Raw genomic sequence first — 14722 nt, 5'->3', positions numbered from 1 at the left:
CACCCCGTGAAGGCCTTAAACCAGGAATACGTACCTGCAGGTCCTGCGTTGGCAGATTCGGCTCTTTTTCCCGATAACAGGCCCAGTTTCACGGCCGCCATCTTGATTCAGATGGAGCGGCGCCCATGCGCGTGTGCGGTGACGTCGGTAATGGGCGAGGCTTCGGAGACTCACTCGGCAAGGTCCTAGTGCCCGAGGCAGTGAAACAACCCATTCAGAACCAGCATTCACGCCCACGCTGCAGTGTCCCTCAGCTTCATTCATTTATTTGTCTGGCTAAAAGGATGGTCTCTTTCCTAATGTTCACAACTAAAGGGTTGGTTTCCCCAGAATATGGCTCACGTTTAAGGGGGCAATAAATTAATATTGAGCAGAGATATATCTAATATCTAGGAGTCGCCCCCTCGAGGCTGCTCCTTACATACAAACTAGGAGTCGGCCCCTCGAGCCTGCTCCTGACACACAAACTAGGAGTCGGCCCCTCGAGCCTGCCCCTTACACACAAACTAGGAGTCGGCCCCTAGAGCCTGCTCCTTACATACAAACTGGGAGTCGCCCCTCGAGCCCGCTCCTTACATACAAACTAGGAGTCGGCCCCTCGAGCCTGCCCCTTACATACAAACTAGGAGTCGGCCCCTCGAGCCTGCTCCTTACACACAAACTAGGAGTCGGCCCATCAAGCCTGCTCCTTACACACAGACTACGAGTCGGCCCCTCGAGCCCGCTCCTTACACACAAACTAGGAGTCGGCCTCTCGAGCCCGCTCCTTACACACAAACTAGGAGTCGGCCCCTCGAGCCTGCTCCTTACACACAAACTGGGAGTCGGTCCCTCGAGCCTGCTCCTTACACACAAACTGGGAGTCGGTCCCTCGAGCCTGCTCCTTACACACAAACTAGGAGTCAGCTCCTCGAGCCTGCTCCTTACACACAAACTAGGAGTCGCCCCCTCGAGCCTGCTCCTTACACACAAACTAGGAGTCTGTCCCTCGAGCCTGCTCCTCACACACAAACTATGAGTCGGCCCCTCGAGCCTGCTCCTTACACACAAACTAGGAGTCGGCCCCTCGAGCCTGCCCCTTACATACAAACTAGGAGTCGGCCTGTCAGACCTGCACCATCATTCAAAAATTTCAACCTCGATTCCACATTCCTGCCGACCCGATAACCTTTGATCCCCTTGCAAATCGAGAATCTATCCAACTCTGCCTTAAAAATATTCAAGGACTCGACTTCCACTGCCTTTTGAGGACAGAAGCTCCAAAGTCATAGAATCCCAACAGTGCAGAAGGAGCCCATTCAGCCCATCAGGTCCGCACCAACCCTCTGAAAGAGCACCCTACCCAGGCCCACTCCATCCCACCCACTCCATCCTCATAACCTGGGGCTGGTTCAGCACACTGGGCTAAATCGCTGGCTTTTAAAGCAGACCCAGGCAGGCCAGCAGCAGTGTTCAATTCCCGTACCAGCCTCCCCGAACAGGCGGCGGAAGGTGGCGACTAGGGGCTTTTCACAGTAACTTCATTGAAGCCGACTCGTGACAATAAGTGATTTTCATTTTCATAACCCCACCTAACGTGCACATCGTTGGAGACGAAGGGGCAATTTAGCATGGCTAATGCACCTAACCTGCACATCTTTGAACTGTGTGAGGAATCCGGAGCACCCGGAGGAAACCCACACAGACACAGGGAGACCTTGCAAACTGCACACAGTCACCCAGGGTCGGAATTGAACCTGGGTCCCTGATACTGTGAGGCAGCAGTGCTAACCACTGTGCCACCCCCTGTCTTACAACCCTTGAGAAAAAAATATCTTCATCTCCATCTGAAATGGGTGACTCCTTATTTTGCAACAGTGACCCCCTTGTTCCAGATTCTCCCACAAGAGGAAACATCCTCTCCACATCCACTCTGTCAAGACCCCTCAGGATCTTATATCGTTCAATCCAGGTTTTACCCAAAACTTTAAATCTGTGTCCCGACTGCTTGTCCGATCAGTGAATGGAAACAGAGTTTCTTTGTCCACCCGATGGAAATCTGGCATAATCTTGTGTCCCTGAATCAAATCTCCCCTCAACCTCCTTTGCTGGATCCATTCTGGTAAATCTCCTCTGCACCTTCTCCAAGAACCTTCACATCCTTCCTGAAGAGTGGTGACCAGAGCTTTATAAAGATTCATAGAATAGAATTAGAACCATAGAATTCCTACAGTTCGGAAGGAGGCCATTCGGCCCATCAAGTCTGTACTGATTCTCTGAAAGGGCACCTGTTTGGGCCCACATTCCTACTCTGTCCCTGTGACCCCCATAGCCCCACCAAACCTGCACATCCCTGGACACTATGGGACAATTTATCAAGGCCAATTCACCTAACTTTTCCTTCTTTAGACTGTGGGAGGAAACATCAGCACCGGGTGGGAACCCACGTAGACACGGGGAGAAAGTGCAAACTCCACATAGACAGTCACCAAGGCCGGAATTGAACCCGGGTCCCTGGCGCTGTGAGGCAGCAGTATGAACTACCGTTCCACCAGAAGCATAGTTTTGGTATCAACATTACTGTTTATGAAGCTCAAGGTCGAATTTGCTTTGCCATCTATTCTCTTTAATATGACTCGTAGATATACAAAATCCCTCTTCACTTCTTTCTGTCTCCTCCCAAAGAGGCCAGGTGGGTTTTTCTGCCAATTCATCAGTTTTCATGGTCACTTTTTCCCAGTGTCGACCCCACAAATGACCAGATTCATTCAACTCAATTTCACAACCTGCCTTTTGAGTTTTTGTGGGTTCTGTCTCACTCCCTATTTTCTGTTTTAAATCAGTTTCACAGGGGGTTCGAAGAGGAGGCTTCAAAGTCCAGAAACTCAAACCAAACATCACATTAGGATCTGACAAAAGTCCTCAATTCATCATATCCTGAATATCAGCGGATTTTGAACATGGAAGGAAAAAGCATCGTTCTCAGTGGGGAGAAACCGTACACGTGTTGTGTGTGTGGACGAGGATTCAGTCAATCATCAGGCCTCACAAGCCACAAATGCAGTCACACTGAGGAGAAACCGTGGAAATGTGCGGACTGTGGGAAAGGATTCACTTCCCCATCAAAGCTGGAAACTCATCGACGCAGTCACACTGGGGAGAGACCATTCACCTGCTCCAAGTGTGGGAAGGGATTCACTCAGTTATCGGCTCTGCGGAATCACCAGCGAGTTCACACTGGGGAGAGACCATTCACCTGCTCCAAGTGTGGGAAGGGATTCACTCAGTCATCTGCTCTGTCTGCACACCAGCGAGTTCACACTGGGGAGAGACCATTCACCTGCTCAGAATGTGGGAAGGGATTCACTAAGTCATCCCACCTGCTGAGTCACCAGCGAATTCACACTGGAGAGAGGCCATTCGTCTGTGCCAAGTATGGGAAGGGATTCACTCAGTCATCCAACTTACAGAAGCACCAGCGGGTTCACACTGATGAGAGACCGTTTCAATGTCCAGACTGCAGGAATTGCTATAAAAGTTCTGGGGAACTGATGTGCCATCAACGTGTTCACACTGATGAGAGACCGTTCAGGTGCTCTCACTGCGGGACTGGGTTCAGACACTCATCTCAGCTCACTGTACATCAGCGAATTCACACTGGGGAGAGACCATTCGCCTGCTCTCAGTGTGGGAAGGGATTCACTCAGTCATCTGTTCTGCAGAAGCACCAGCGAGTTCACACTGGAGAGAGGCCATTCGTCTGCGCCAATTGTGGGAAGGGATTCACCACTTCATCCCACCTGCTGACACACCAACGAGGACACAAGTAACTACGGTGATTGGATTTTGCTGTTCCTCACATTCAGGACTGAACCATCTTCATTTGGGTCTCTTTCTGCTGATAAACTCCAGCCCATTTACAGGGGTAATATTCTGGCGAAAAGTCAAATAAATTAGATTTGTGTTAAACACGTAGTGTGCTGAAACTTTTTAATATCTCTGACACAAGTTTGTTCCTTTTGAAGTACTCTCACTCTCCCCTGTCTCTTCCATCCTCACCTCCAACAAGAAGTGTGAGGAGCTTGTGGAGCTTCTTTGTGACTGAGATTGAGTCAATCCGATCAGCTGCCTCTGCTGCTTCCCTCCCTTCCACGAGCCCACCGGACCAAACTGTCTCGAAATTTCACCCTTGCCCAAGCCCAGAACCCACATCATTCTCTAGTTTCCCTTCCATCTCCCCTCATGCCCTCTCAGAGCTCATCTTGTCCATGAGACCCAGCTCCTGCTCCATCAACCCTATTCCCACTGAGCTACTGATCAGCCAACTACCCTGTGTCCATGGATATTGTCAACATTTCTCTCTCTTCAGGTACTGTCTCTCTGTCCTTCAAATCTGCCATCATCACCCCCTCCTCAATAAAACAAACCCTTGACCCTACCATCCTTACAAATTACTGCCACATCTTCAACCTTCCTCTCCTCTCCAAACTATTTGAACATGTCACCTCCCAAATCCTTGCCCATCTTTCCCAGAACTCCCATGTTTGAATCCCTTGAATCAGGTCTCGGCCCTGTCACAGTTGTGAAATACAAGAGACAAACAGTGGTTAGCACAGTGAAGCAACATTGCTGACGTCAGGGAAATACCACCAGACAGACCCATCGGAGGAGACAGAGAGAGAGAAAATCCTACAGAATCATAGAATTTACAGTGCAGAAGGAGGCCATTCAGCATTCGAGCCTGCACCGGCCGTTGGAAAGAGTTCCCTACTTAGGCTCATGCCTCCACCCTATCCCCGTAACCCAGTAACTCCACCTAAACATTTTTGGTAGCACAGTGGTTAGCACAATTGTTTCACAGTTCCAGGGTCCCAGATTCGATTCCCAGCTTGGGTCATTGTTTGTGTCGGGTCTGCACATTCTCCGTGTCTGCGTGGGTTTCCACCGGGTGCTCCGGTTTCCTCCCAGAAGTCCCGAATGACATGCTGTTAGGTAATTTGGAAATTCTGAATTCTCCCACTGTGTCCTAACAGGATCCGGTATGTGGTGACTCGGGGCTTTTCACAGTAACTTCATTGCAGTGTTAATGTAAGCCGACTTGTGACATTAAGATTATATTATAAATGGGCAATTTAGCATGGTAATTCCACCTAACTTGCACATCTCTGGACTGTGGGGAAAAAACTGGAGCTCCCGATGGGAACCCACACAGAGACGCGGAGAATGTGCAAACTCAAATAGCTGCATTGATATCAGAGTGTGGGTGGAGCTGGGCTGTCTGTCTTCCTGCAGCTATTTGATAAACACTCATTTCTTAAAGGTACTCTCACATGACAATTCTGAATTCTCCCTCTGTGTACCTGAACACAGTGTTCCCGTACCAGCCTCCCCGGACAGGCGCCGGAATATGGCGACTAGGGGCTTTTCACACTAACTTCATTGAAGCCTACTCGTGACAATAAGCGATTTTCATTTCATTTTCTGAACAGGCTCTGGAATGTGCTGACTGGGGGCTTTTCACTGTAACTTCATTGCAGTGTTAATGTAAGACTACTTGTGACAATAAAGATTAGTATTATTAATAAAAATGTTCCGGCAAATTTGCATCCCGCCCACAATGATTCGCACAGCCGGAAATATGACCCCAACAAATGGGATGAAGCCAAATCTTTAAAAGTCAAAGTCTTTATTTCAAATCATTGTCGTGCTGTCAGGGGAAAGGGTTAATTTCTTTGCTTGTTTACAAAAGGGAAGAGGAAACATTCACAAAGATTCCCACAGCTTGTGATCTCCGAAACATAACTTCAAGGCTGAAGTTTATCTTCAGAGATTGAAACATTTTGGTGCCTTTTCCAATTGTCCCAGTAAATTGTGATTCACACTGAAAGGTTTACTTTCACTCAGTAATTAGAACATTTCACTTTCTCAGCACTGACACTTCAGATCAAATCCCAATTGTTTTCTTCCCTTGTAGCTGGTGTGTGGAGAAGATCATGTTCACTGTAGATCTGTCAGCACAAAAACCGCACTGTGCTTCTGGATGAACTCAGTCTGCAAGTAGATGAATCTTTTAAACATCACCCAAGTGAAGGTCTTCCCCTGACTCTAAGGAGTGAGATGTCCCTGTAGTTGATGCTGTCTCCTCTGTCACGGCTGTTTTTATTGCATCACACATGTTCCATGGACCAGTCTCACAGCCCAAAAGGGGAGGGCAGGAAGGTGTGACAGTCGATGGGACTTTCTGTGTGTGAGCAGTTCAGCTGGAATTCCATCCTTGCCGGGTGCCTTTCTGCTTGCTCAGCATCAATGGCTTTTTCCACTTCAAATGATGAGAGTTCCTTGTCCTAATCAACCATGACAGGAAGCTGCAGGAGAGTCAAACAGAGACTGGGAGATGCCCTTCTCACAGGGGTACAGCTCACTGTTGTGTTCAAACCAGCTCCTCCTCACTCCCTGACCATGACTTACACTGAGCATGCTCAGAGCACACACCCACACTGCACCTGCGCACTGGCCTCGTACACTCACTGATAGGGGACTTTCTGCAGCCCGGGGGATTCTGGGTAATATAGCCACCATAGAGAGCAATTACTAAACAGGAAGATTCTATTCCCTGTTAGCAAAACAGAAGATCCACAGTTAGGCAAGATGTTGGGCATGAAGCACAATGAGAGGTTTGGATACTTTATTTAATACAGAAGCACATTATTCTGATAAGATATCACTTAGACATGGGCAGCAAGCAGGCTGATCTACAGTATGTACAGTATTTACAACACCTGGGACACGCTAAATCATCTAATCAAATCAGTGATAGGTTTGTTTACTGTTCATAATTGTGACTGGGTCACACTCATGATTCATGCAAAATGCAACTCCCCAGGTTCACTGACCCACTCCCTCCAGACCTGTTTTCACTCCAAGGGTCTTGACATCTGCCTTAGTCTTTATCCAGCCATGTATGTTCAGCTCACACTGCCCAACAACCAGCCTCTCCTGCACTGGGGCACAAAAATCACCAAAAATCTGTCCTGGTCCACGCACATCGACGCTACCAACAGATGGCCAAGGAGCTGGAGTTGGCTATTCAGCCCAGTCTGCTCCACCATTTCATAAGGTCATGGCTGATCTGACAGTAACAGATAGTTGTCCAATTCTCTTTTCAAGGCATCAATTGAATCTGCCTCCACCACATTTTCGAGCAGTGCACTCATGATCCCACATGCAGCACAGAATGTTTTTCTTCACATCATAAGACACAGGAGCAGAATTAGGCCACTCGGCCCATCGAATCTGCTCCACCATTCAATCATGGCTGATATTTTTCTCATCTCCATTCTCCTGCCTTCTCCCCATAACCCCTGATCCCCTTGTTAATCAAGAACCTATCTATCTCTATCTTAAAGACACTCAGTGATTTGCCCTCCTCGGCATTCTGTGGCGAAAACTTCCAGATTCACCACCCTCCGGCTGAAGATATTCCTACTCATCTCTGTTTTAATTCCTCTTCATCACCTGAGGAAGGAACTGTGCCCCGAAAGATAGTGAGTTGAAACAAACCTGTTGGACTTTAACTTGTTGTAAGACTTCTTACTCTGTTTTAAAGGATCGCCCATTTAGTCTGAGATTGTGTCCTCTGCTTCTAGTTTTTCCTACAAGTGGAAACATCTTCTCCATGTCCACTCTACCCAGGCCTCGCAGTATTCTGTAAGTTTTAATAAGATTCCCCCATATCCTTCTAAACTCCAACGAGTACAGACCCAGAGTCCTCGACCGTTCCTCATACGACAAGCTCTTCATTCCAGGGATCATTCTTGTAAACCTCCTCTGGACCCTTTCCAAGGCCAACACATCCTTCCTTAGATACGGGGCCCAGAACTGCTCATAATACTCCAAATGGGATCAGATCAGAGCCCTATATAGCCTCGGATGTACATCCCTGGTGTTGTATTCCAGCCCTCTCGACATGAATACATTGCATTTGCCTTCCTAACTGCTGACTGAACCTGCACATTAACCTTTTGTTTTTACGGTTAAATTTTTTTTTAGAGTACCCAATTCATTTTTTCCAAGGGGCAATTTAGCGTCGCCAATCCACCTACCCTGCACATCTTTGGGTTGTGGGGGCGAAACCCACGCAAACACATGGAGAATGTGCAAACTCAACACGGACAGTGATCCAGAGCCGGGATCGAACCTGGGACCTCGGCGCCGTGAGGCTGTCCGTGTGGAGTTTGCACATTCTCCCCGTGTCTGTGTGGGTTTCACCCCCACAACCCAAAGATGTGCAGGTTAGGTGGATTGGCCAGGCTAAATGGTCCCTTAATTGGAAAAATAAATAATAATTGGGTACTCAATTTATTTTTAAAAGAAAGGATTATTTGTAGCTTCCCCACCAATCTGTTTTTTCCATTATCCTGAAATGACCTTATTTTTATTGGGAGTTAACTGAAGTGTGTTCCTAACCTCTCATTATCTAAATTTCCATTCACCACTTTTCTGTCCACCTGACCCAGTCCATGGCTTTCTCCCTCATTGTCTAAAACACATCAGCAACTTTTATATAATCCTGGTGCATACATTTAAATCTAAATCATTGATATATACCGGCAAACTGTGGAGCCCCACTGGAAACAGAAGTCCAGGCATCATTCAGTCCTGGATGCAACTAATAGCAGCAACAATAGCTGAATCCAAACCCTGCTGTTCTCTGTGAACTTGCTGATGTCTGTGCAGGTTGTTTGACTGAGTGAATCTCCTCCCACACACGGAGCAGCTAAACAGCCTCTCCCCAGTACCACTCCGACATGTGGGCCACACGGTACAGTGGTTAGCACTGTTGCTTCAAACTCCAGGGTCCCAGAATTCCCGGCTTGGCTCACTGTCTGTGCGGAGTTTGCTTGTTCGCCCCATGTCTGCGTGGGTTTCCTCCGGGTGCCCCAGTTTCCTCCCACAAGTCCAAAAATGTGTAGATTACGTGGATTGGCCATGCTAAATTGCCCTGAGTGTCCAAAAAGGTTAGGTGGGGCTATGGGTTAGGTTGGAGGCATGGGCTTAAGTCAGGTGCTCTTTCCAAGGGCCGGTGCACTCGATGGGCCGAATGCCCTCCTTCTGCACTGTAAATTCTATGATTCTGTTTCAGTGTGAACTCGCTGGTGTTTCACCAGATTTGGTTTACTTTTAAATCTCTTTTCTCAGTAAGAATATTTAAAAGGTTTCTGATCAATGTGAACAAGTCGGTGTGTCATCAGGTGGGATGACTGAGTAAATTTCTTGTCACACACGGGGCAAGAGTACGGCCTCTGCACAGTGTGAACTCGCTGGTGTTTCAGAAGCTGGGATGAACATGTGAATCTCTTCCCAAACACAGAGCAGGTGAATGGTCTTTCCCAGTGTGAGTGCGTTGATGTGTCAGTAACTCCTTTCTGCGTTTAAAGCTCTTCTCACAGTCAGCACATTTAAAAGGTCTTTCATCATTATGAACAAGTTGGTGTTCCAGGAAGTGGTTTGACTGAGTGAATCCCTTCCCACACACGGAGCAGGTGAATGGCCTCTCCCCAGTGTGATTGCGTTGGTGTCTCAGTAAATTCATTTTACATTTAAAGCTCTTCTCACAGTCAGCACATTTAAACGGTCTCTGATCAGTATGAACAAGTTGGTGTCTCAGGAGGATTGATGACTGAGTGAATCCCTTCCCACACACGGAGCAGGTGAATGGCCTCTCCCCAGTATGAGTGCGTTGATGTCTCAGTAAATCCTGTATACTTTTAAAACTCTTCTCACAGTCAGAACATTTAAAAGGACTCTGATCAGTATGAACAAGTTGGTGGCTCAGGAGGGAGGATGAATGAGTGAATCCCTTCCCACACACGGAGCAGGTGAATGGCTTCTCCCCGGTGTGAGTTCGTTGATGTGACAGTAAATTCATATCTGCTTTTAAAGCTCTTTTCAGAGTCAGCACATTTAAAAGGTCTCTGATCAGTATGAACAAGTTGGTGTGTCAGGAGGTGGGATGAATGAGTGAATCCCTTCCCACACACGGAGCAGGTGAATGGCTTCTCCCCGGTGTGAGTTCGTTGATGTGACAGTAAATTCATATCTGCTTTTAAAGCTCTTCTCACAGTCAGCACATTTAAAAGGTCTCTGATCAGTATGAACAAGTTGGTGTGTCAGGAGGAATGATGACCGAGTGAATCCCTTCCCACACACGGAGCAGGTGAATGGCCTCTCCCCAGAGTAAGTACGTTGATGTATCAGTAAATTCATTTTACTTTTAAAACTCTTCTCACAGTCAGCACATTTAAAAGGTCTCTGATCAGTATGAACAAGTTGGTGTTCCAGGAGGTGGGATGACTGAGTGAAACCCTTCTCACACACGGAGCAGGTGAATGGTTTCTCCCCAGTGTGAGTGTGTTGGTGTCTCAGTAAATCCTGTTTACTTTTAAAGCTCTTTTCACAGTCAGCACATTTAAACGGTCTCTGTTCAGAGTGAACCTGATGATGAGCCCGGAGGTTTGACAAAGCATTAAATCCCTTCCCACATTCCAAACAGGTGAATGGCCTCTCCCCAGTGTGAGTGCGTTGATGTAACAGTAAATTATTTCTGCTTTTAAAGCTCTTCTCACAATCAGCACATTTAAAAGGTCTCTGATCAGTATGAACAAGTTGGTGTGTCAGGAGGTATGATGACCGAGTGAATCCCTTCCCACACACCAAGCAGGTGAACGGTGTTACCCCAGTGTGAATACGTTGATGAGTTTCCAATTCAGATGGGTAATTGAATCCCATCCCACAGTCCCCACATTTCCACGGTTTCTCCATGGTTATCGACAAGTTATCAGGTGTAGGTGGGATGTAGATTTGAGGTCACTATCAGATCAGCCGTGATGTTATTAAATGGTGGAACAGGCTCACGGGGCTGAATGTCCTATTGCTGCTTCTTGATTCCTTTGGTCCGAATGTCCTTATGTCTCTCCAGCTTGGATCATCAGTTGAAGCCTGAGTACGGTGTCTCCCTGATGTAAATGTTGCAATTTAATTTCATGCTGTGTGATTTATTAAAGCTCAGTTCCAGATAACTGAGGAAAATTACTTAGATGTCTGTGTCTGGGTGCTTTTCCAATCAGTGAATTTTGAAATTTTTTCCAAAAGGCAAAACAAACAAACATTTCTCCTTCCACGTTGAAAGGCCGGTCCTGATGAATCAAGTGACTCTGTCAGATCTCGACATGATGTTTGCATCTGCAAATATTCTGTAAAAGAAGATTACATTGAAATATTGTGAATATATAAGACATAAACAGGCCATTCTGTCACAGATTCTGCTGCTGTAAATACTCGGCACACATCTCCGACTGTCACACCTATCAAATCTCAGCCTTTCAGCTGATTTTCAATTCCATTTTCTCTCATGTGCTTGTCCCATTTCCTTCTGAGAAAACATCTCAGCACTTTCCTCAACTCCTTTGCATGGTAATGTTGCAAAGAAACTAGAATTATCACATTCTGAACCTGAGATAAATAATTTTGCCTGTATTGTCCCCTTGGATTTATTCATAACTATCCTGTATTTATGACTTGTTTATTGAAATGAAATGAAAATCTCTTATTGTCACAGGCTTCAAATGAAGTTACTGTGAAAAGCCCCTAGTGGCCACATTCCGGCGCCTGTTCGGAGAGGCTGGGACAGGAATTGAACCGTGCTTCTGGTCTGCCTTAATCTGCTATCAAAGCCATCAATTTAGCCCAGTGTGCTAAACCATGGTCACTCTCTCACATCACCCCCCCCCCCCCCCCCCCCATATAATCTTTCCTGAGAGCTGTAATCTCTCATGTTACCAAAGTCATCACTGTCAATGCAGGATAGAATTCGCAAAGAGACAAACCTTTCTGTTGGGTTCAGTTTGTTGTGTGCAAATTCTCCAATTCTAATCCCCTGTAAAAGGAGTTTACAAAAGCCATCACTGTCAATCCAGGATAGAAATTCTGATCAGGCAATTCTAGTTTCTCTGCAACATTTTTTCCTCTCTTGTTCCCCCAAAGCTGTCAATCCCAGTCCCACAAACTCTCCCTCCTCCCTGGGCTGAAATCCAAACCCATCTCACCATCTCTTTCCTCCACTCGCAGTTTTTTTCCGTCCCTCTCCTCTGCCTGGGTTCAGTTCTCCAGCTCCTGTCTGCAAACTGACAATAAAACCAATAGGTCTGATTGGGGGTTTGGGGTATTCAGTGGGTGTTTGTCTCCCTGCCCACTTCCCAGGATTTCCTTCCTTGCCAGAGATCAGAGTCCTCATTGATTTGAGTGCAAAGTGTATTATTTATTATCCCCCCTCCCCCATCCTGTGATGTGAACCACCCTCCAGTATGTGAAGCAGGATGGTGCCCGTTAACCTGGGCCTGTTCCCGGGAGGGAGGGAGAAACTCCGCAGCTGCAAACCAGGGAGCTGACAATGATGGTGAAGGGTTTGCTCCAGCTCACAATGCCCGGGGACTGATTGACGGCAGGTTCGGACCAATAGGAAGCGGGGGCGGGGCTGGAGGACGAACGAGAGCGGCTGGTCCTCCAGCCAATCAGAGTGAATGGCAGGCGGAGCAAAGCCGGTACTCTCGCACTACGCATGCTCCCGGCCATTCGGGCCTGTCTGGGGGAAAATCCCAAGCAGCTTTCGCCGGTTCAAATGCCGTATCCGAGCTTCGTATTCGGGGCTTGGGGCTACACGGAGTGTTTATGAAGCATCCCTCCCTCATGACTTACCCGAGCGAATGTGACCGGCTGAGAACTTCCACCCGACCGCCTGAATCCTGAGTTGTCACCGGTACTGCGCATACTCCAGTTCACGTGGGAGACCGGGTTTAGCCCCTCGTTCACTCCGATGGTTGGAGGACCCGCTGCAACCACTCGGTCCTCCAGACCCGCCGTCAATCACTCCTTGGGCAATGTGAGCTGGAGCATGCGCAGTGCCGATGCTGGGCTCGGCCGGGAGGTTTCACGGAAACCCGGTGGAGGCTCCACACCCCAATAAGAAGTTTCCGGGCCCGGGTTTGCATCGAGCATCGATAGCTGCGGCCTGCTCCCGGTGACAGGCCTGAGTTAACGGCCGCCGTCTTTATAGAGGCTGCAAACTCGCAGGGGGCAAAACATCAGAGATAGAGTTTGTTCTGAAACCAATGGGATATTGTAAAACAGGAGGTCAGGGTTACAGTCAACAACAACTTCTGTTTATATAACACCTTTAACATCATAAATCATCCCAGTCAACTTCACAGGAACATTATAAAACAAAGTGAGACTCCCAAACACAAAAGGAGATATTAGGACAGGTGACCAAAAACTTGGTCAAAGAGGTGAGTTTTAAAGAGTCTGAAAGGAGGTAAGTGAGGTGGAGACGGGGAGGTTTAGGGAGGGAATTCAGTGCTTGGGGCCGAGGGAACTTAAAACCAGGCGGAGTAATTAGAATCGGGGGTGTGCAAGAGTCCAGGATCAGAGCTGGAGGAGATGACGGAGAGACGAGGCCATGGAGGGATTTGAAAACAAGGGTGAGAATTGACTGGGAGCGAATGCAAATCTCGGAGCACAGAGATCATTGGGGAAAGGAACTTGTTCTGAATTAAGACATGGGTAGCAGGCTTTTGGATGGCTTTAAGTTTACAGAGGTAGAATGTGGGAGAGCAGCCAGGTGTGTAATGGAATTGTCGAATCGGGAGCTGATGATGGCAATGTGGAAACAGTCTTAGTGATGGCACAGATATTAGGTCAGAAACTCATATTGGGATCAAATATGAAACCAAGGTTACAAAGAGACTGGCGAAGTCTCAGACTGTTGCCAGGGATAGAACAAAGAAAATTACAGCACAGGAACAGGCCCTTCGGCCCTCCCAGCCTGCGCTGATCCAGATCCTTTATCTAAAGCTGTCTCCTATTTTCCACGGTCTACTTCCCTCTGTTCCTGCCCGTTCATATACCTGTCTAGATGCCTCTTTAATGATGCTATTGTGCCCACCTCTACCACCTCCGCTGGTAAAGCGTTCCAGGCACCCACCACCCTCTGCGTAAAAAACTTTCCACGCACATCTCCCGTAAACTTTCCCCTTCTCACGTTGAAATTGTGACCCCTTGTAACTGATACCCCCACTCTTGGAAAAAGCTTGTTGCTATCCACCCTGTCCATACTTCTCAATTTTGTAGACCTCAATCAGGTCCCCCCTCAACCTCCGTCTTTCCAACGAAAACAATCCTAATCTACTGAACCTTTCTTCATAGCTAGCACCCTCCATACCAGGCAACATCCTGATGAATCTCCTCTGCACCCTCTCTAAAGCATCCACATCCTTCTGGTAATGTGGCGACCAGAACTGCACGCAGTATTCCAAATGTGGCCTAACCAAAGTCCGATACAACTGTAACATGACCTGTCGATTCTTGTACTCAATATCCCGTCCGATGAAGGCAAGCATGCTGTATGCCTTCTTGACCGCTCTATCAACCTCCGTTGCCACCTTCAGGGTACAATGGACATGAACTCCCAGATCTCTCTGTACATCAATTTTCCCCAGGACACTTCCATTGACCATATAGTCTGCTCTTGAATTTGATCTTCCAAAATACACCACCTCGCATTTGCCTGGATTGAACTCCATCTGCCATTTCTCTGCCCAACTCTCCAATCTATCTATATTTTGTTGTATTCTCTGACAATCCTCCTCTCTATCTGCAACTCCAACAATCTTAGTATCATCTGAAAACT

General features: G+C 47.5%; 1 protein-coding gene across 1 annotated transcript in view; it reads left to right on the top strand.

Annotated features, from left to right (window-relative positions):
- Window positions 1-14722, top strand: part of LOC119961135 (zinc finger protein 208-like) — an 88589-nt gene that overhangs the window by 55999 nt on the left and 17868 nt on the right. Inside the window, exon 4 of the mRNA XM_038788630.1 lies at window positions 2966-3806. Within this exon, the coding sequence (XP_038644558.1) occupies window positions 2966-3806 (841 nt within the window). The remainder of the gene's footprint in view (window positions 1-2965; window positions 3807-14722) is intronic.

Source organism: Scyliorhinus canicula, unplaced genomic scaffold (genome assembly GCF_902713615.1).
Source record: "Scyliorhinus canicula unplaced genomic scaffold, sScyCan1.1, whole genome shotgun sequence".
Taxonomy (NCBI): domain Eukaryota; kingdom Metazoa; phylum Chordata; class Chondrichthyes; order Carcharhiniformes; family Scyliorhinidae; genus Scyliorhinus; species Scyliorhinus canicula.
The sequence above is the reverse complement of the archived record's forward strand: the minus strand, read 5'-3'. Positions and strand labels throughout refer to the sequence as shown.